Below are 22,928 nucleotides of genomic sequence, written 5' to 3' on the forward strand. Positions count from 1 at the left end.
TCACTGTTTAAACAAGTATTTATTTCATTTAATTTTCATGTATTTATTGCACTTCAATATTAGACAAAAAATAAACTCTCTGTCTCTCTATCTCTTTCTTCCTTGTCGGTATCTTTTGCGAGTCTTTGAGACCCCCAGCAGCAGCAGCAGCAGCAACAACAGCAGCAAATAAAACTCTTTCTATTTTCCCTTTGCAGCAAATATACTCCGGTTAAGGGAGGGAACTCTTTGTTATAAACATACAACTCTTTTTCTTCTTCTAGACTTCTAAGAAAAGTGCAATGTCTGGTTTTATCGAAAAGCAGTGTTGAACAGCAGCAACAGTGTCCCTCCCACCCTGCAAAGAACACAACTACACCCCGTATCATGCAACACAGGAGGGTGATCGAAACGTGCTATGAGAGCTCCTGTAATTGGGATGAAAAACCCTGATATGTACCAATGCAGAGAACAGGGCAGGGCTGACCACAGCCAAAATAGAAAACTGGGGTGGGGTTTCTATTGGGGAGAAAAGGGAGTCTGGGCTCCCTTTTGGGTCACCTACGTTACAGACTTCCCCCTCTGCCCTATATGACAGCTGAGAAAGCCAGTTTTTGATATTTTTGGATCAATGAAGCTGTATGTAATCCATGTTTCTGCAAATCCATCATCCTCCATGTGTGGATTCTGGAATCTGACACATAATTCTCAGCTTTAATTTTTAAGCATGTTTATAGTGTTTATGGCCAAGGGGGAGAAATATTTTAAAAGTTGGTCTTTGCCAAGGAAAATCCCAGGTCCCAAACTGAACAGGATGATGACAGAGCCATTTCCTGCCAACTCCTTTTCAAAAAGTGTGCCACAGCCACATGTAGAGCAGAAACGAGAAGAATATAGTTTAAAGTGCTACAAGGCACATAATGAGAAGTGGTGGGCCCCACACCACACTGCCTGCCATTTTCCTCTCCCTCTCTTTCCCCCAGGCACTTTTTTCTCAGCTGGTATTGGAGGAGCCTGGATGTTGGGGAAAATGAACTGCAGAGGGAAAACCAGTAAGTGAGAGAGGGCTCGGTATTCCATACCACTTTCCCATCTGGCCTGGTGGTGCTCTAAATCACATGCGTACACTTTACACATGGATCTGCCACCCTCATGTGCATTTTGGGGTGGGAAATCCTGATGAGGGCTGAGAGACATTTTCAGAGATCCACGGAAAGTGTTCCGGTGTTTTGTGCCTCCCTACTAGAAGCAGAATAAATTGGGCAGAATAAAAGAAGATATCTGCTTAAATTTGCATAAGTCATCCAGATCATACAGATTTAGGCATTTCATGGCACAGAAATCTGGGTTGCTTTTCAGAAAAATATCATTTAATTATAAAGTGCGCGGAACACACAGCCCCAAGAATGAGGAAGAATCTGGAATGAGTCATTCCAGGTTACTCTCTATCCCCTTCTAAGGAAGGCAATCTATTATTACAAAAAAGTAATCAGCCAAAAGTCTGGAATTATATTTGGAACTCTGGAATTAAAGATAGGGTTGAATATAATAAAAGGCAGCTTGGAAACAGCCAGGACTCAAGGGGTTTATGCCCTGACCTAGAAGGGGACGGGATCTAGAGGTTAGGATGGGATGCTGAGTATTAGAACCCTGGGAGAGAGCACTCACAGCTTCATCCTTCATGGAAAGGAAAAGCACCATTGCCTGGAAGAAACCAGTATGGTTGGGCAGGACAGCATTAGAGTATTTCCTTTGCTTAGCCCTTTCTTCCTAATGGCTGAACGAAGCATTGCTCCTTTCTCTTAAAACTTTCTCAGCATGGAAAGAGCCAGGATGATCCAAAGCTTGGATTCAAACAAACAATGGCTCTCATCCTCCTTTCAGTTGCTCCTTTTGAGAAGCTGCCCTACGATCCAACTAAGCATCTCCGCATCCTTCCTGCACTTTCAGCCTGGACAGCATGTCGTAGCTATCTCAGAGAGTGTAATTCTACCTACAAACTGGTGGAAGCCCCTTGTGTGTTTTGTTTTAAACATTTGCAATATATATATATATAAACTATATATGCTATATAGATATTAGACACTCACATTAGACAAGAAAAAAAGAGGACTGTGGCCCCACTTGCTCAGAGCTGGAGGTGGGAAACTGGCCCAAGTAGTTCTACTTCACATTTGAATATAACACCTACCCAGTAAAATTTGCAGTATATATTAAATATCTTTAAAGATAAAGTTTTAGCACCTAGCCCATGTGAACTTATCCCTTCTTCAGGAAAAATCATCAAAGGGAACAGAGGCTTAAGGAAAGAAAGAAAGAAAAAGAAAACTTGGAAACATGGTGCTATTGGTAGCATACAGATTAAGGAAGGAAACTAAGCTTCAATAATTGCCTTATCAAGATGGCCTGCATGTTCCTGTCCTCAAGAGCTACCATTGTTAATTATTATGTACAATATGCCTGGTGTCCTTATATACAGAATACAACATCAACAAGATCATATGGAAAGGAAGATATATATACACACACATTTAGAAACAACACAGTACTTGTGTCCAGTTCATTTGTTTGATCTCCTCTAGCAAAGAAATGATCTTCAATCCACACAGTGCCACGGAGAGCGCTATCTGGGAAATGCAGACCCTTCCTCCTGCATTTGATCTCCTCACCAGGGAGGGATCTGCTCTAGCAGAACCCAGCTGCAATGGGCTATCGGCTTTCCACCGTTGCCTGATCCTTTCTGTTCTTCTTCTCTCATCATCGCAATCTTCTTGCAAAAGCAGAATGTAGTCCCAATGCATTCAATTTGCTTGATGGTTGATTTTCACCGCTTCCCCTAAATCACTTAGGGATTAAGTAACTGGTCCAGTGGGCTTAAGGGTTGATCCGGAAGGCAAGGAGTTTCTCTGAATGCTGATTGTTGAGGGTTCTCAGGTCAGGAAGACGAAGAAGCAGCTTGGGGAAAAGTGTGGAGTCATCTGGGTGCTTCTTAGTTACTAGAGTTCTCAAGGCTCGGATTAAAATCTCCTGGAGGATTTCAACAGCATCTACATCAGAGATGCCAGAACGATCTGAAGACCAAAACAAAGATGTTAAAACTGACGGAAGCAGCACATGGAGAACAGAGGGTTTTTCTGAGGGTTTATTTCAAGAGAGGATTAAAGTAGGCACAGCATTTGTCTTAGTATATTCAAGAGACATCATGACATTATAATGCTGATATAAAATGCTGCTAAATATTAGAAACAAGAAAATGTAGTGCCATACTTAATCATACATTTTGAACCAAGAAAAAGTAGAATATGCAAGCTGTAAACATTATGCGAGTTAAGCAGATCTGCATCGCTTCTTTAACATTTACATGATTGAATCTATGTGTGAAAAAGGAAGAAGCAAGGAACCCATAATCTCCCATCCTTCTCCCAGGAAAAAGTGGAGATCTCATTAAACAACCTCTCTGAATGTTTGAAAGTATCTCCAGTATTTCTCACACTTTCAACTTTTTTTCCTATAGGGCTAGATTTTTTCCCTTGGAAAAAGTGTCACTGAATGTTGTGACAAATATAAGAATAACTAGCATAAATGTAATTAACTCAGTGATTAATATATAAACACAGATGGAATTAAGACAAAGGATGCCTATACACTGTAGAAATTATGCAGTCTGTCTCCACTTTAACTGTTTTCTAGGAACAGGTTCAACAACACTGTCCCAGGTTATTTCTATTCCACCCTCAGTAAAAACTGAAGATTAAAATATGCAGAATTATCCATTTCTTTTTAAGGGTCAACTGAACTCCCTATCTAACTCCTAGGGCAATGGTTCTCAACTTATGGGTCCTCAGGTGTTTTGGCCCACAACTCCCAGAAATCCCAGCCAGTTTATCAGCTATTAGGATTTCTGAAAGTTGGAGGCCAAAGCATCTGGGGACCCACAGGTATCCTAAGGTATCCTTATATCCTAGGGTATAAGATTGGTCATTTTCAAGTCCTCCTGTGCCTATTTTAGACCCAGGGAGGCTTCCTAACTTTACAAAAATGTCTGAGGTTACAGTCAGCTCTATTCACTGGAGTTAGGCACAGTGAATATGGAGGGCTGACTGTAACTTCAGACTTTTTGTGAAGGGATGGAAGCCTCCCTGGGTCTAAAATAGGCTCAGGCGGACTTGAAAATGGCCAATCTTATCTGTGCTCCAATGGAACTTTCAGAAACTCATCAAAGCTAGGATGTGTCACACCCTGCCCCAAAAAATCCAGATCCTAGTTATAGTGCCATGATAAAAGGCCACCAGACTCACCAGCTGAGACAAGGACCACAGCCATGAAGAGTGCCATTTCTTGTGCATCTAAGCCTAGGGAGCTGAGTTTCTCGCTGAACTCAAACATGGCATCCAGCAGGGAGCCCATTCCCATGGTACGCAGGCTGCAGAGTGAGTACGTCTCCCCACTCAGAAAGGTCACCACTTTCTCCTTGGGACTAAACAGAGACGAGAAGCGCACCATCAGCACCTGGAGAGCGATCAAAGAGGAAAAAGATGAGTCTCTGCCACTTCTTCAAAGTAAGGTCGCAATATTTGGGCAATAATCATAGGAAATGAAACAAAAGCCCTCTGCCTCAAGTAATTCATGACTAAGTAATTCATCCCCAGAATTAAAGGCAAGAATGCTGTACATTTTCATATGGAGGATCAAATCTCCCATTTAGGTGAGGGAAAACGAGGGCATTGCCAATGAGAATTAGAATTCTGCCCCATAATAAAATTTTCATTCAGTACCGACATTTCTAGCATTGCAGGGAATGAGGTACTGAAAATCATTAACAGTTAAAACTCTTGCATTTGCTATGTTCCTTCATTAACTTTGCCTGTTCTCATTTTTAAATGTCTAACCTGGTGGCACAGTGCGTTAAAGCGCTGAGCTGCTGAACTTGCAGACCAAAAGATCCCAGGTTCAAATCCCGGGAACAGAATAAGCGGCCGCTGTTAGCCCCAGCTCCTGCCAACCTAGCAGTTCGAAAACATGCAAATGTGACCTCAATAGGTACCGCTCCGGCGGGAAGGTAACGGCGCTCCATGCAGTCATGCCGGCCACATGACCTTGGAGGTGTCTACAGACAACTCCGGCTCTTAGAAATGGAGATGAGCACCACCCCCCAGAGTCGGTCACAACTGGACTTAACGTCAGGGGAAAACCTTTACCTTTACCTAACCTGTATAAATGCTTAACTGAAGCATAATGTTTCTTGCAATGCTAAAAGGGAAATGGAATGGGGGGCGAGCAGAGTTCTTATTTGAAGGGCAATGCCTTCATTTTGTCACACACATACCTTAGCTACACAACTGTCTCTAGCGATGATGATTGTGGGGAAAAGGCTACCCAGAAATACTGTGCCTTTTGCTCTCTCTGCCTCCCTCCCCACAGTTCTTCCCTCAAACTGAAAATCTCTCAATAGAAGCCAATCTTGACCTAAGAGCAGATACACAGCTTAACTCCATCTGCATAATTTATTATTGTGCAGAATTTAGGTTGCCCCAGTAAAGAATGCATTCTGGCTCTATCCATGAGGAACACGCAGCAAGAGCAACTGACCTGGAAAGTGCCTGCTTTGAGCAGCATAACTTGGTCCTGCTGGCAGAGCAACTGGAAGCCTGGGATGCTCTTGGCAAACTCCACCACCTCCTTGACAGCTGGTGTGAAGCACTGCGAAAACTCCTCCCACACTTGCTGACTGCTCTTGCCATTGCTACAGTAGGGGGTGGCATTCAGAGGACAGGCCTGCATCACAACAAGAAAGGGAGAGAGAGAGAAAGTTGGGTCAAGCCAGAACTGCATACAACAGACCTATTCTATTACAATATTTAGTCATGTACTTTATAGAATTTCCTGTTCCCTCACTCGCATGAGGTGTGGTCTACATAATCAAGATTACAAATTTAGCACCAAAACTTCACAAAGTATTGCAAAATTGACTACAAAAACATTGACTTCTAAAAGGCAAACTGCGTTGGATAATACAGAATGTTGGATAAGCGAAGGTTGAATAAGCGAGACTTTACTGTATTTGTAAATATAATTGTAAGATGAAAATCTGAAGTAGTTGACTCTAGCCAAGCAGCAGAGCAAGATGGGAATAAGGTGTAAGGATCCAGAGGCAACAGAATGGACATTATCAGTTTGGACTAGAATGAGGGAACACATTTCTAATTAGGTAACAAAACAAAACATAACTTCCCTAAAGGTATAAAGAACTAGTAGAGCAGGAAACAGGCTGGATGAGACGTATTTGCCCACATAAGACATGCTTATTTTCTGCTTGCAGTCATTTTAAAAAACTGTTAACATAAAGAGCCACTCAGAACGTGTGTCCTTCCACCTCCAGCAGTACAATTCTCATATTATATCAGAGCCTGATGGCTTTATCTGCATATATCAGGAGCACTTCTGGGTCAAGGAATGTAAGGTGATGTCAAGATAGCATTTCTATATTGAGCCAAGCTGAAGAAGGGGCTGTACGAGATGTGGGTTCATGGTTGGGGAAAGGCATACTATATCCCTGAATATGGCTGGTTTGATCCAAATGCATGGTATTGAAAGTTATCTGTAAGCCTAACATTTAAATGCTACATTTATTATTCATCCTTTGGGTTCATGAATTGGTTCACAGATTTAAAATTACAATCAAGCAATGTAGTTTAGCCTAAAGGCCCTAAAGGCCCCCAATCCTTGGAAACTATACAGGGTCAGACTTGGTTACTACTTTGATGGGAGACCACCAAAGAATACCAGACGATGTAGGGCCTGTGCTTCAGAGAAAGGAACTTGCAACATCACCTCTAAAGATTCGTTGCCTAAGAAAATCCTATGAAATTTATAAACAGCATAAGCTAACAGCCAAGTTGAAGGCACGTATTTCCACTGCAGTACCATCATTTTTACACCAGAGGGAACTCAAGGTTGTGGAAACATGGAGTTTCCTGCTGGAGATCCAGCAAATAATCAAGTTACAAGCTTCAGCCTTTCCACAACTAAAGCTCAGTCAATGCTGTTTTTCTAAAATAAGATATATTGATATTCAACCATGCCTAGAAACTGCAAAATGCCTTTTGGAGCCAAGTTATCATAAAGAGGACTACTTGCCAGGTCTGAGATTCACAGAAAAAACCCTGTTGTGAGAAGAAAGGGAGCACTAAGGAATGTCCAGTTAGGGTCCTTCCAGACAGGCCCTATATCCCAGGATCTGATCCCAGGTTTTCTGCTTTAAACTGGATTATATGAGTCCACATTGCCAGATAATATGGGATAAACAAAAAATCTGGGATCAGATCCTGAGATATAGGACCTGTCTGGAAGGACCTATATCTCGGGATCTGATCCCAGGTGAGACAACAAGCCTAGGAATCATATATATTGCCTCTAAACACAGAGGTTTTGTGCCCAGTCAAGATTAAACCACTACACCATGCTGTGTCTTATTGAAAGATATCTATAGAATCTCATTGTACTTACAATGCCTCTACTGGTTGTCCCCCGCCAGGGGCAACTCCTCTGAGGATTGGCCTCGGGGTAGTTGTACTCAAGACCTGGGTAACGTCCAGCATTGTGCAAATAGCCAGCCTGCTGAGCCTGGAAGATCTCATTGCCAAAGCACCTAGAACTGTTGTCCACAAAATTGGATGGCTCTTGAGGACTGTAGCTGGATAGACGCAGGGTGGCTGACTCATACTGCTGCCCATAGCCGTAAGAGTTGTTAAGCGGCTGCTGTTCATTGTAGTTGGTCAAGGGACAGGCCTCACTCCCAGGTGATCCACCATGCTTGCCAAGGCGGTCCTGGCCACTCACAAAGATGTCATGGTAAGCTCTCGAGATGGCACTGATGGCTTCCTCTTCCTGGGAATTGGGGCTTGGTGGTGAGGCGTTATCTGTCTCCGGGCTCAGGCCAACGTCCATTGGTGTCTCATTTAAGCTGTTCATGTAGCTCTGCATCTCATCAAGTAGACGCTGCTTCTCCCGCTTAGGGATGCGCCCAAAACGCACAGCTGCAGCAGAGAGAAAATGGCAGGAAAATCTGAGCACCATAAGGAGGGTCTGTTTGGAAGAACAATTTAAAAAGTAGCATTGAGGGATCTCATCAGGGCTAACTGATGTGGGAGAAAAGTCCCTCAATTTCTCCCTGCTGCTCTTGCACTGTTGTTAGTAAGGTTAGTAAGGTGGCACAGTGTTAAAGCACTGAGCTGCTGAACTTGTGGACCAAAAGGTCCCAGATTCAAATCCTGGGAGTGGAATGAGCGCCCGCTGTTAGCCCCAGCTCCTGCCAACCTAGCAGTTCGAAAACATGCAAAATGTGAGTAGATCAATAGGTACCACTCCAGCGGGAAGGTAATGGCGCTCCATGCAGTCATGCTGGCCACATGACCTTGGAGGTGTCTATGGACAATGCCGGCTCTTTGGCTTAGAAATGGAGATGAGCACCAACCCCCAGAGTCGGTCACAACTGGACTTAACGTCAGGGGAAACCTTTACCTTTTTTCCATATTAGTTCAAATTCAAAAGAATACAAAATTAAGCAGGCACCAGTCAGATCATGGATTCTGCTTCACACATTAGTGTGTAGTGCTGTTTTTGCTACTTGGAAGATGGTAGTGATTGCTGGGTTTTTCTGGCATAATTCCTACCCCTAACAGCCAAGAACATCTAGGTCCAAGACTACTCCAAACGCCTAATGCTCTTGCAAAGCTAAAATTAGCAACTAGCTTCTCAGGCTTTCGAGAACATCTATCATGTCCTCAGGAGAGCTGCTGTGACCATTAATCAAAGGATACTGCTCGCTCTCCAGGCATGAATGGCTCCTCCCACATGCATCTCTATTGCTCTGGAAATCTTGGCATAGCAGCATAAATCAGCCCAGGGTCCCATTTATCAATTAAGGATTTGCTGACACTGTAACCTCATGAGGCAACAGCAACCGCAGCCAACTGTTCCTGCCTTCGAGTTTTCCCCACTGTAGGCACACATGAACAATCCTTGGTAATATCTCCTTTCCATTTCACCCACTCACTACCCCTAATTTCTCAGTCATTTTCAGTTGTCGTGCCTTTGGAAAATGCCCTTTAAGGTACAGGCTAGCAAACCAGCTTTCCTTTTAGTTACATAATGTCCTACTGATGCTGGTTTTGTCTCATTTATTTTATTATGGCTTGTCTGCAGCTTTATACATAAGTTGTGATTTGTACACTGCACCAGAGTACCTTGGTTATTTTAAAATGTATTAAATTAATCAACAATAAAATAAACAAACCATTTCACCTATCAGCTTTTGAGGAAAAACACACGTCAGTGTACTTTAATGTTGCTCAATTAATTCAAGTGCCTCATATTGAAAGCCAAGGGAAGGACTGTCATCAAGAATACTGAACTGTCAACGTAAAAAATAGTCAGCCCTCTACATTCACAGCAGTTTGAAGTCCAAACTGCAAAAGTGGGGGGAAATGTGAGTATCTCTAAATCCCAAAATGTTAATTCTTAGTACCGTTGACTATATTTAATGCAAAAAGGACAGTGCATATATTTTATGACTTACTACACTTTTTAAAGTTTTTTGTTTTTGCAATAAACACAGTTAATTATTGGTGGCAACCTCACCAAAACTCAAATTTGCACAAAGGTTAAGGTTTGATTGCACTCGTTACAGTTCCCCCTGTCTTATTCATCTAAATCAGATTCTGGCCTTGCCCAGATACTCACCATCTCTTGACATGCCCACCGCCAGGCACTTCTTGAACCGGCAATGCTGGCAGCGGTTGCGATTCATCCGCATGATCATGCAGTTTTCATTCTTCACACACATCTTGTAGTTGATGTTCTGCTGTATGCTTCGCCGAAAGAATCCCTGGTGAACCAAATCAGATTAGGGCAAGGTGAGTAAGTAGAAAGAGTCAACACATACAACATTAAGAGTTCATGCCGATTTTAAACTGTTTGCTCTAGTTGAACTGAAAATGCTCTTTGCCTTGAAATGATGCACAAAATAACATTTGTCAAAGGAGGCATAGTTAATTCTAGGGAGGCTGTGATTATTTGCCTTCAAGTCATCTGTTAACTTATACAAATCCATGAATTTTATAGGGTTTTTTTTAGGCAAGGAATATGGAGAGGTAGTTTCACCAGTTTCTATATAGCATAAAACACCCTGAATTTATTTGAGGTCTTCCATCCAAGTTCTAACTAGGGCTGGCCCTGCTTAGCCTCCAAAATCATTGGAGACACGTTGCTTTTAGTCTATTTAGGCTACAGTGATTTATTCTGCATCAATTCCTGACAGCCAGTTGGATAGCTGATTACACAGTAGGCACAAATTGTCAGAAGAAAAACACATAACTAAAGCATCTCTTATGTTCCTAGACTATTTTTATTATGGTCATGACCCTGCAATAATTTGCCAGGTGGTATATTTCAGTAAGTATACAATTTAAGAAAAAGAATCAGGATTAATTACTTCTAAAGTGGCTTGAAGAAGCAAACCAGTTAACACAGTGTTTGCAAGATAATAAATGCATCACCACATAGTCCAGAAATATATGCAAAACACCCTCAAGTGTTGTTTGTACTCTAGTGTCCTCAGAAACTTAGTTTCAGTGTGTTTTTTAAAAAATAGTAGAGAGATTGGGAGAAGGATGAAGCTCACCTTGCAACCTTCACAAGCATGGACACCATAGTGGAAACCAGAGGCAATGTCACCGCAAACCTTGCAGAGCAACACCATACCCCCTGTTTCTGTCAGAGGAGAAAAGCATTCTGGTAAGTCCTCCACAAGGCTAGATGTCCTCCCCTCCACTGTCCCTTAAGTGAACTTCCCAAAACTTATAAACAACAGCCTTACCCAACCTGTGCCTTACAATTCTGTTGAACTATAATTTCCATCATCCTTAGCCAGCATAGCAATGGTCAGATTTAAAAATTAGTCTAATAGGAAATGAGTTCCATATCTCAGGAACAGAAAATGAATTTTTGGAGGTGGAGTTTAGTTTCATAAATTTAAAATGGGAACAACTTCAGGTCAATATGTTTATCAATCAATTTATGTAAAGGTAAATTAAATCAATGACAAGCAGTTTGTGTCCTTGTCAGATGCTATTGGACTACAACTCCCAAGAGCACCTTCAACCTTGAGTGTGCTGGCTAAGGAAGGTAGAAGATACAGTGGCCTACCGATCTTAAAGTAAACAAAACATTGCTTTATATCTTAAGCCTTTGAGTCCAAATAGCTAGGACTTCCTCAGCTAGGAAGACTGTTCCTTCCAGTGTAGCCAGATTGTCTAGGTTTTGGTTTCAGGCTCATCCTCACACAAGTTACTTTCAATACCTTGCTAGTTCAATAAATGGAACATAATACACAGGAGCAGAAATGGAGTGGTCTTCTCCAAGGAGAATAATATTCAACTTGTTTAAGGGTTTCTAAACATTCAAAGCATTTAGCACATATAACAGGACATCTGTGAAACATTCTGAATTCTCTGGAGTCTTTTCAAAAGTATTCTAAATCCCAAACTACAATCTAGAAAGGCAGACAGACATTATTATTTCCTTACTGAGAAATGGAAAAGAGGCTAAGGCAAAAGGGGCCATAGTCTGCCTAAAACCACACAGTGAAGGCATGGTTGAGGGGAGCTTCTAGCTCACACAATGACTCCAGATTTTATAGCAGTCAATTCCTTGTTCAAATGTCCAGAACCTAATTACTCTTTTCCATTTAGCTAGACAAAGAGGAAAAATTTATGTGTGTGTGTTTTCAAAATTTGTTAGACTTGGTATATATTCATTGATAGTTTATTCTGTGCAATGGTGGTTAATGTTTAAGATATCATGCTCAAACTCATCACAATGGTTTCTCCTGAAAACATCAACCTTACAACATCATCAGGATCCATCCCCCTGTGAGGTTTCAAGGACTGGGATGGTCCTGACTTGACAACCCCTTTCCTAACCCATCCTGCTGGCTTTGCTCATAAACCAGAGAATGAAGATATTGGTGGTGGTTCCTAGGTTTTCGCCTTCACTCTATCACTCTATCTTCCCACTCCACCCACTAATCCAGTTTCATTAAAGAAAGAAGGTGGCAGGATCCCATGCTACTTACTGGTGAAAGTGCCAGAGGCTCCATTCTGTTTGGCAGCAGGCACCCTGCTCTGTGTTGGGGGTGACTGGCCCTTGCTGGGGTAGCGAATCCCTTCAGGAAACTGGAAGGCGACCTTGGGTGAGGAAGGGGAGCTGGCTCGCTGGGGTTTGATGGCCCCAATCTCAGTAAGAGTCAGCTCTTCCAAGGAGGAGGGCAGTGAATGTTGGGGCGAAGGCACCAGATATCCATTGGGAGGGCTGCCTGGAGTGGGGCTGGAACCAGCTGTTGAGCCCACGTAGAGTATCACACCACCTGAAGGATGAGAAGGAGCAAGGAAGAGAGGGGAAGATTAGTGCAGGATCTATGGATATGGTGCAGAAAGTGAATCTAAACAATCCAAATGTTCTGAGTATCACTTGACCAAAGTCACATTTTTGGTCCAGATTGTAAGTGCTGAGTCAACCAGCAGCAGATGGAAGAATCAAAAGACGTGTGATTTCTAAAATGGCATACAGTCTAAACCAGCAATCCAACCTTTTGTCTGCCAGGTGTTCTAGATTTCAACTCCCAGAATTTCTGACCACTGGACGCACTGGCCAGGCTTTCTGGGAGTTGGGAGTCCCAAACACCTGGAGAACAAAGAGGAAACTGCACATTCCACAGAGATGACCAGAGTGCTGTGATTCATAACAGCTCACACAAAGGAGGCACATATTGCAAGGGAAAACAGGCACAGACATCCCCCCCCCCCCCGCCGCCAATTTGATCGTTCCTCTTGGCCAAGCCTCCACAATTTCTAACTCACCAAGCCCTGGGCAGCCCATGAGGCAGGGAATTTGGCCAGCCAGATCCTCACGCTGTTAATGCAGTGCCAGTCAACCAAGCGAAAGCAAGAAGATTATGAACCATGGCTGGTGGGCTACGTTTGACCTGGAGAGAAAATCACTCAAACACATGGACACTGTTGTGCCTCTTGTCCCAGCACCTTGCCTATAGGCACTGGCAGCCAATATGTGAACACGTTGTTCCAGTTCCTCGGCTGCCTCGGGGGGGGGGGGGGGGGGGTAGAGGAAAATCACAACTTGGAAGAGGCTTGTGAGTCCAGAAAGAGCAATGACCTAGTTCAGCCCTGGTGCTGCCAACCTGTACAACCTTCCTTGCAAAATCTCCAAGAAAAGTTATTCAGTGGGTCTAGCTGAGCTGCATGTTTTTCTGCTGAACTTTTCCTAACAAGAATAGATGTAATCTGAAAGCAGTTTTAAAACTACAAATGATTTTAACAAAACGGAATTTCACCTCCATCATTTATTCAACTTGAACCTATGATAATTTATAGCCAGCATTCTTCATTCCATCCTGAGTAAATACCACAAATGTTCTCACTTTTCCAGGAGACCTTTGTGTGCCAATTGCATGACATGCCAAACCTGGCATGTGGAGGTCAGAGAGAAAGACACGGGGAAACTGGCCTAGAAAGGAGTCCCTGTTGTTGAAAACAATCCTACCTCCTACCCCGCTTCTCTCACATCTCCCTGCAAAACCTCTCCTTTGCCATGGCATTGATCTGCAGTACAGCTGGCAGCCGTGCCTATATGGATGAAACCTGTGACAGACTGAAAACACACAGCTTCCATGTGGCTCCAGGATGAAACCAGGGAAACAGCAGGGAATGTGGCCCAAGAAGCACGTGCTGCAGAAAAGTAGGGCAAATGGATGGCACATATACCACGGGCGCAAAGCCCAAGCGGCCATCTGAAAGCCGTTCAGGGAGGGAGAGGCAGTTTTATCAAGCTGTCCCTCCCACACTTCCAAAATAAGCTGCTACAGAGGCAACGTAAGAAATTCTTTGGGGTCACAGCAGAACATATAGGCATGTTTACCTCCCTAAGAGTAGGAGGCGGGGGGCAGCTTGATAAACATTCCTCTGTGCTGTCAGATATCAAGAAGGTAGCCAATCCTGGAATCAAAGGGTTCAGGATGATGTTCAGCCTGTGAATCTAGACTAAGACAAAGCATTATAGAAAAGCCTTCTTGACAAAATTAGGCAAGGTTTGGTCAGGTATTAAATTGTTTAAGGCTCCTTCTTTGGAGGCTTTTAAGCAGAGGCTGGATGGCCAATGTCGGGGGTGCTTTGAATGCGATTTCCTGCTTCTTAGCGGGTTCTTAGCGGGTTCTTAGGGGGTTGGACTGGATGGCCCATGAGGTCTCTTCCAACTCTACTATTCTATGATTGTTTGTTTGCTGGTCTAAGCAACCAAAGTCTCACTCTGGTGGTTTTCTGTGCAAGCTATAATAAAGAGACCGAATCAGTTTGTCTGTCCATTGCAGTATTTTTGACTTTGGTTGGAGGCAACTCTCCAAGGTCTCAGAACACCTGCTCTTGAGTTCTCCTTAACTAGAGAAATCAGAAATTGATTCTATGACCTTCAAGTGCAGACCTAATGCCCAGCCACTCAGCAAGGGTACAACTTGGAGAAGCTACTTTGTTGAAATATACTCCCAGGGGAATCTGGGAGTTACAGTCCAACAAAGTAACTATTTGAAACATCTCTCCACAACAGACAGCTCTCTTCTTAACCCAGTCTTAAGTCCATGATTTTCTGACCTTCCTCCATCTAGTTGTGTGTTGCTACTTTGTTACTCCAGTCATTTTGTCCCCTAAGCTGAGCTCACAAGCTGCAATGTGGGATATATTCAACAATGTTTGGTGAACCACACAGAAACCTATTGGAAGTGGCACTCCGGCTTATCAATTTCCCTATACTTTGCCTTGTGTGCCTGCACTTGCACAACAGATACAAATCCACATGTGACCTACATCAGGAACAGAGATGTACTTTCCAAGCAGCATCTCCACACTCTTGTTCTCTCTGTCTTTCGGTGACAGAATGAGTTTAATTTGCCGCAAGGACCAATCATCATCACTCAGCTCTGTCCTGCAAAACTCCCTGCTTTCAAAAACATGTGCCAAAAATAAACCGCCTCTCTTTTATATTTTTTCATAGGCATTGTGAGGCTTATAAGGGCAACAAAAGCTTGTTCAGGCTGCAGGCACTGCCAGCCTTAAAATCACTTCTGGCCTCTGGGAAAGTGGGCTGTTCCCAGTACTGAACATACCCAGTGCCCTTTGCCATGCCAATAGAATATCCAATTTGAGAGATATTCTGTTAATTCTTGTTCTAGATCATTTGGTCTTTGGCCTAGAACCAAGAAATCATAAACTTTTGGCCTTTCCAAACTGAGAAAGTAATTGCCCAAATGAAACACATACACACAAGATTCAATTAGCATGTGCTCACTCCTGGCCTCAGCAAGTAGTTCAATGGGAGCACATTTTGATATAAATTGTCAGTTGTGCACTGACCAATGACCTAAAACCTTCTTGCTCTCTGCGTAACACCTAGTCTGGATATTCAAGATGTGGCTGCAAGGGAAGTAACACATGCAAATTGCTTTTCCTCTCCTTGTACTTTTAGGCACCGTTTAAGGAGAGGAGACGTCTTTTCTCTCTTCTAGTCAGAGTAAATCTCACCACCTTTAGATGAGATAAATCTATGACACAGCAGGTTCTTTGTGTGTGGCAGACTTCAAGTTGACTCTTCACTGAAGGGCAGCAAGATCAAAAAGAGAAGTCACATGTTTTGTATTTTGAAATAGGATTCTGGGAGACTAGTGTTCAAATCCCTAATTGTCCTTGGAAATCCAGTGGGTGATCTTGGGAAAGTCACACTACTGCAGCCTCAGAGGGAGGCAAGGGTAAACCCTTTCTGAACAAGAAAATCCCATGACAAGTTTTGCCTTAGGGTTGTCAAAAGTCACAGATAGCTTGAAGACACACAACACAAAGAAGGCTTTAAAAAGGGAGACTTGTCTGCTGAAAACTATGGAGCGTCATTGTCAGTCGAGGCACATACTGAACAGGGATGTACACAGGATAGCAGTGGACCTGTGAGGGTGACTTCTGATGGGGTTCTGATTATCTAAAAATAATATGACTCCTGCACCCCTTCTTGGAATGACAAAACCTGAGGAATGACAAAACCTGAGAGTTGCCAACAATGGATTTGCGTGTGGAAGAACTGACCTCTCTTTATTTCCAGCACTAAAAACAAATCCCTGGGCTTTGGTTGCTTTAATTCTAAATTGATGTGTTTCGCACAAGACCCCAGCTTATGCATCTTGTGTCTAGGATAGAAAAACATAGAACCCGGAGACCTGAAATAGGCCCACATCCCCACTTAGGAGGACAATACTTTGACCTAAAATCAGATTCCTATGCTCAAAATGAAACTTGGGTGTATGAATCACACACTTCTTTTTGGCAACTCCAGTGGCCCAGAAGTTTATGAACAGAAAAGAAATAGAACAGCCCAATTTAGCAACAGTACCAACAGCAAAACACAACAAATCTGTATCTCCTCCGAACTCTCAAGTGCTTGGCATATACTTCAAACTACAGGAACAGAAGGGAGCAGAAAACACAAGACACTCTATTATGAGGGCAATGCAGATAAATTGAATATGGGTTGCTCGCAGCCACACTATGGTTCTGCTCACTTCTAGGTACTACAGCAACAAATGCCAGGAAGAACCCAGAATGGTGCCCAAACCATTTTTTCAGATGTGTTTTATTCAACATGTCGTTAATTGAATACCACCTTTTAATTTAATGTAACATCTGAAGTATAGGACACAATGTGTGACTTAGAGCCCTTCAACACAGCCACAGAACCCAGAATATCAAGGCAGATAATCCACAATATTTGCTTTGAACTGGATTATCTGAGTCCACAATGCCATATAATCCAGGTCAATGTGGATTTTATACAGCTGTGTGAAAGGGGCCTCAGTCCAAGTCCCACTTTTAAGTCACATTTCATCAAATACAGAAAATATCCATATGCTTAGTGAAGAACATGCTACGGAAATCAATGGGACTTAAACAACCTTCATCTTCACTATTCGCAGTGTAAATTACACTGGAGAAATGGAATGCACTACAATAAATTAAGAAGAAACATAGGAGATGCAAACACATGCCTCTCCTGTCAAAAGCAGATAATGACAGGGAGAGCAAAGTCAAACTGAATCCAAAAAAACAGGTAGTTTGTCAAAGCAAAACCTGAGAAAGTTGGGCAGCTCCTTACACAGCCGTCATCTACTTTCAAGTTGTTCGTCAGCACTTGAAAATTGTAGCATCACGTTATGCCAGGCATGGGCAAACTTTGTCCCTCCAGATGTTTTGGATTACAACTCCCACAATTCCTAATGGCTGGTAAGGGCAAAGTATGCCCATGACTACATTATATGAATCAGACTGCGATTCCATCTCATTGCCTTTGCAACTTCATTGCTACCTCATTCTGCTTGGGCAAAATGTGTATATTTACTTTACCTTGAAGTATATCCCATTGAAATCAACAGGATTTATTTTGGGATAGCATGTGTAAGGATGGCATTGCCAGACTATCTTGGCAAGGATGCGATCATGGAAGGAAACCAAATCCATTTTGCAGGCCCTGGTTCCAAGCCCGCTGTATGCGTTGAGTGAACCCGCAGTGGGGAATCAATGTGCTTTTGGCACCACTTGAACTGCCATGGCTCCATGCTCTGAAAACCCTGGGGTGTGTAGTTTGTTGAGACACCAGCATTCTTGGGCAGAGAAGGCTCAAGGTCATGTCAAACTACAACTCGCAAGGGAGTGGTGCTGCCAACATGCATTGCAGTGGGTTGCTGTGAGTACCGGGCTGTATGACCATGTTCCAGAAGCATTCTTTCCTGACGTTTTGCCTGCATCTAGGGCAGGCATCCTCAGAGGTTGTGAGGTCTGTTGGAAACTAGGCAAGTGGGGTTTATATATCTATGGAAAGTTCAGGGTGGGAGAAAGAACTCTTGTCTGTTTGAGGCAAGTGTTAATGTTGCAATTAGCCACCTTGATTAGCATTGAATAGCTTTACAGCTTCAAAGACTGGATGCTCAGAAGACAGGGGAATTGCAGAGAGGAAACAATCTGGGCCGGCTGACACCTGTCAACAAAGGATTCCCCCAGGCAGCAAGCAGTCAGGCTTTGAAGCTCCAAGGCTGTTCAATGCAGCTAATTGCAACATTAACACTTGCCTCAAACAGACATGAGTTCTCACAGCAACCCGATGACTCCGGCCATGAAAACCTTCGACAACACAATGCATTGCAGTGTTCCCCAGACGCGGTTATTCCAGGCTTTCTGGACTTCAACTCCCAGAATCCCCTGACCACTGGGCCAGACAACTGAGGCTTTGGGGAGCAGCAGCCCACTTCCAGCTGGAGAGTTTGGGAATCAGCGCTCTACAGAGCTGCCCCACTCTTGGTGCGGAAAGTGTGTCAAGGAGCACCGCAATCTCCTGTTTATTTTTAGCGCCTGCAGAAAAGAAAAGGAGCGGGGAGAGAGGGAAGGAGGGGCCCGCAAAAGGCGAGGAAGGGAGGGAAGGAGGGAGAGCGCGCGCGCGGGTCCTGGGTTCCGCCAGCGCCGGGCGCGCGCTTCGCCTCCAATCAGGTCAGTGGCTCACGTGTCGGGCGCCTCGCGCTGCCTCTAGCCGCGCGCGCGCGTCGGGAACAAGCAACGTGCTGGAGGCCCGCCAAGGCGGCGCGGAAAGAGAAGGGGGACACCTGACTGGCGGCTCACATGGCCCGCGCGGCACAGATAGGAAGGCTCGCGCCGCGGCAGCAGCAGGAGGAGGAGGGGGAAGAAGAAGAGGGCGCCTTGGCACGCGAATGGCGAGGCCGCGCATAGAGGATGGGGGCATCTACACTAGGGAATGAATGCAGTTTTGACTCCGCTTGAGCTACCCAATCTGCAAGCAGAAATACACAATACAATTCAAGCACTCTCCACAGTCTCTGCTTTTAAAAAAGGGAGTGCCTCGGAGCATGGAATCATAGCATTGCCATCCAGGCTCCAACCAACCCTCTTCCGCCATGCAAGGATACACAATTAGAGCACCCTCAACAGACGTCCAACCAGCCTCTGCTCTAAAACCTCCAGCCGACTCCGAAGCAGCATATTTCACTGTTGAACAGTGATGTCACGAAGTCCTTCCTAATATTCCCAGCATTCCTCACCATTGGGTTGCTGTGAGTTTTCCAGGCTGTATGGCCATGTTCAGAACCATTCTCTCCTGACATCAGAAGAGCTGCAAGTGTGAGAGGAAAGACAAAAATCCACCCAGAGGAAAAGTGTTCTTACCATACACCAAGGGAACCGCCAACGACATAGGTTAAGCTGATGAAGAAACACAACCTACAATCTACGCGTATCTACAGACCCACAAAGAAAATCCAACAAATGCTACGTTCAGCGAAGGACAAGAAGAAAAGTAGACTCATCTCTGCAGGAGTCTACTGTATACCATGGAGCTGTGGACACGTCTACATAGGGACCACCAAACGCAGTGATGCCCAGACACTAATCAAGGGACATGAAAGGCCCTGCAGACTCACTCAACCAGAGAAGTCAGCCATAGCAGAGCACTTGGTGAACCAGCCTTGACACAGAATATTATTTGAGAACACAGAAATGCTGGACCACTCTAGTAGCCACCATGTCAGACTCCTGGAAAATACGTAAATATTTGACAATTGTATGTTGATGGTGTGATTCTTGAAGGTGAGAAAAAGTGTCTGGTCTCAATCATATCTGAGAAGAATCTTCCTTGACAAAGAAATAAAAGGTTTTTCCTGAAGAAATAATACTGAAAACCTCTGGTTGAAAACACTGTTGTCCAAACTGCATAGCATGAGCGCCCCAATTGAAAGCAGCAACGGGGATTTTGTGGTGCATCTTGAGAGATACAGCAGGAAGTAGGTCAAAGAGACAGGCCTGCAGTCTTGTCCATCTCACCCATGCTGTGGTATGCTGCTGTCTCAGCTATCACACACAGCAAAACCACACCAAAACCACAGTGGCCTTCCTACATAAAGCACAATGCTGAATTGGGGCACCTCCTGCTTTGAATTTGATGTGTGGCATATTTACAAAACCTATATTACTACATTGTATACATCATTATTGTTTCATAACCCTTTTCCGAAAGGTTGCCAACCAGTTGTTTAGAGTAATATGGAACATAGTCCTTACTTGGGAGACACTTCATTCATCTGGGGCTCTCTCCTGTCTAATTTCTTGTCACTGTATTTATAATTTGGAATATTTATATCATGCTCATCACAAAGGTTTTCAAAGCACCTTACAAATAGATAATTGGAAAGTTTTCTATTCTCAGTGAGTTCCACACCCCACAGAGGAGGAGCCAGCAACTTATTTTAGTTCCTTCAAAACATTATAAAGATTCTCTCACCTGACCCTCTGCTATTTTGCAACCCAGCAAAGTTCTTGCAGGGATATAAAGCTGGCAGTTTGCATATATAGCATTGTTGTTTAATGATCTTCCAGCCCAAAGAGGAGGGAGCAAAAATGGACAGAAGGCATGCAAAGATTATCACATGGATGTCATAAAAAATAACCACAGAAGAGCCCAAGCATATAATCATATGTTACAAGGAAGATAGGAAAAGCAATAAAGGAAACTGCAGTTATGATAATCTAAATACTCATTAAGTTAACTGTCAATACACTTTTACTTGTGTAATCCTACAACATCAAGGCTGGTCCGATTGCCTGAGAGCTTTTGAATTTTACAAAGTTACGAGGAGTGCACATAGGATATCTGCCCCTAGGCACAAGTCTACAGAAAAGGCTTGATCAATCATGGCTGAACATTGATATTTATGCTTCTGTTTTTTAACATGTCATCTGATCAGGTGCTATCCTGCACTAATGCTAGCGTAAGAGAAAGAGGACTAAACAACCCCAAAATGAAAATACAGCATACTAGTGTTGATGAAAACTCTGCCTCTGTGGTATAAATAAACAACTTCGCTCTAAATACCTTAACATTGGTTTGAGGTTTATTTGTTTTGATGTCTTAGTAATATGATGTAATTGCTTCATACATTAATTATTCCTAGGTCAGTGGCAGAGTTACATGGATCTTGGTTACCTGTGCTGTTGGGGGGCCAAGCAAGTCAGAACAGATGATATTAGGATAGGCATATCATTTTTTTTTTTAAATGACCTAGTATAAGGCAGCATTCAAGGCTTGAATAACTGTGGGTTTTTTTGTTGTTTTGCTAAATTGCAATCTCATTTGCTAGGCATAGCAATCTTTGCCCAATTTTAAAGCACTTTAGCTTGCATTAGCATCCTTCACTCCCACCCTCCACATGCCAAGGATTTCTGGAAATTGTCACTCATTGTAAAGGTTGGTCTCTAACAGAGAATTCCCAATTGCCTCATAGAATTGCAGATTCCAGGACATCTTTAGGGGGAAGCTATGAGAGCCAAGCCAGCACTGAACGTGCGCAGTATAGAGGGAGTACCTGCTGTAAGGCAGAACTGAAGAATGTGTGGTCCTTCAGAAATTTCTGAACTACTGCTCCTATTATACCTAACCACTGTCTGCTGACTACAGTCAATGAGAGCTGCAGTCTTTGGAGGATCTCACATTCCCTATTCTTTCTGTAAAGGCACTGAAAATAGCTCTGATACTCTATTGTGTTATGCGTGTACACTGTTAATACTGGGTAGAAAGCAGAACAATATACATGCTCATCCATTCAAATTACAGATTTGGAAAATGCAAAAAAAGAGGGGGGGTTCTATCATGTAGAATCATATTTGGAACTTTGACTATAGTATGAGAATAAGATCTGACAACAGGGAGGAGAAATGCCTCACATGAGGTCCGTGGCAGACAAATGGGAACTGAAGCCACATCTCCTTAACAGTGCCACTTTCTGTAAGGGTTTAAAACTGTAGGCTAATTCCATGGAAGCTACCTGCAGCCTCAGCAAGCACAATCAGCAACCACAGGACCAGTTGACAGGCGACTTGAAGGCACACACAAACATATGCACAAAGGACTAAGCAGTGGTAACCCCCTCACAGAGCCCATCCCGGCCCTCCCCTCCAATGGGGACTATGTTGTGCACTGCCTCATCCATCAGCACTGTCACGGGTATCCATGCTGCTGCTGACACTGCAGTTGGTTTCTCTCTGCCGGGAGAACTGGGGGGAGAGAGGCAGGATGGAGAGGTGCTGGGAGGAGATGCGATCACAGCCCACACTGGCAACCTAGCAAACAGAGAACGGGCTTCGTCTGTTCCACTTTATGTTATGTGTGTAGTAGGAAAAGGAATTGCTGCAGTCTGCATTTCCCAGGCGCTAGAGAAATCAGTCCAAGGCTCTCTCCTGAAAGACTGTGATGAAGTCAGCCGCAGCAGCGGCTTGTATCTGGTGACCTGGATTCACCTGATAAAGGCAAATTTAGCAATGCTTCCCTGGTAGGCACTGTGCTACCTTTGAAACAATCAACAGCTGGGGAGAGTCCTGGTATACTTCAGAATCTAGGCCACAAAACTGTTGTCCTCGCCCCCTCCTTCCCCCGCAACAATCCCTCTGCTTGGCTTTCTTACTTTTTTTACACTGGTGAAACCCAATTTTTCTCCTCCCTCTGCAGATGCAAGCAATGACCCTATTTGTGGCATACTTTTCAAAATCATTTTGAAGCTAAAAATTTGTATACATTTTTATACTCTATTTTCCTCAACTAAAATTGCATTTAAATAGGAAAGACTGAAAAAAGACTAACTCAAGTTTTGCTTGAATAGCCAATCAACATCCCCTCCAATTCCTAACAGGGAAATTCCTGGTTCTGAATGTAAGTCTCCATGGGTGTTAAACTGAGATTCTAGTGTTGTTCCAAAACCCCACAGAAGAATCAAACAGTAAATTGGTTTTAGT

At 43.5% G+C, this 22,928-nt stretch overlaps 1 protein-coding gene across 2 annotated transcripts in view; it reads right to left on the bottom strand.

The window, feature by feature from the left end:
- LOC100566411 (nuclear receptor subfamily 1 group D member 1) overlaps positions 1-22,928 on the bottom strand; it is a 35,656-nt gene continuing 12,728 nt past the window's right edge. The window contains exons 1-8 of one of the 2 annotated variants that reach the window (XM_008103586.2): positions 12,897-13,096; positions 12,113-12,403; positions 10,661-10,749; positions 9,721-9,865; positions 7,486-8,015; positions 5,569-5,754; positions 4,278-4,488; positions 1-3,050 (exon numbers count right to left, since the gene is read on the bottom strand). In XM_008103586.2, the coding sequence (XP_008101793.1) occupies positions 2,854-3,050; positions 4,278-4,488; positions 5,569-5,754; positions 7,486-8,015; positions 9,721-9,865; positions 10,661-10,749; positions 12,113-12,403; positions 12,897-12,915 (1,668 nt within the window). In that variant the 5' untranslated portion in view covers positions 12,916-13,096 and the 3' untranslated portion in view covers positions 1-2,853. Of the gene's footprint in view, positions 3,051-4,277; positions 4,489-5,568; positions 5,755-7,485; positions 8,016-9,720; positions 9,866-10,660; positions 10,750-12,112; positions 12,404-12,896; positions 13,097-22,928 lie in introns of those variants that run through there. The other variant, XM_062971643.1, reaches the window with a different exon arrangement.

Source organism: Anolis carolinensis, chromosome 2 (assembly GCF_035594765.1).
Source record: "Anolis carolinensis isolate JA03-04 chromosome 2, rAnoCar3.1.pri, whole genome shotgun sequence".
In the NCBI taxonomy this organism is placed as follows: domain Eukaryota; kingdom Metazoa; phylum Chordata; class Lepidosauria; order Squamata; family Dactyloidae; genus Anolis; species Anolis carolinensis.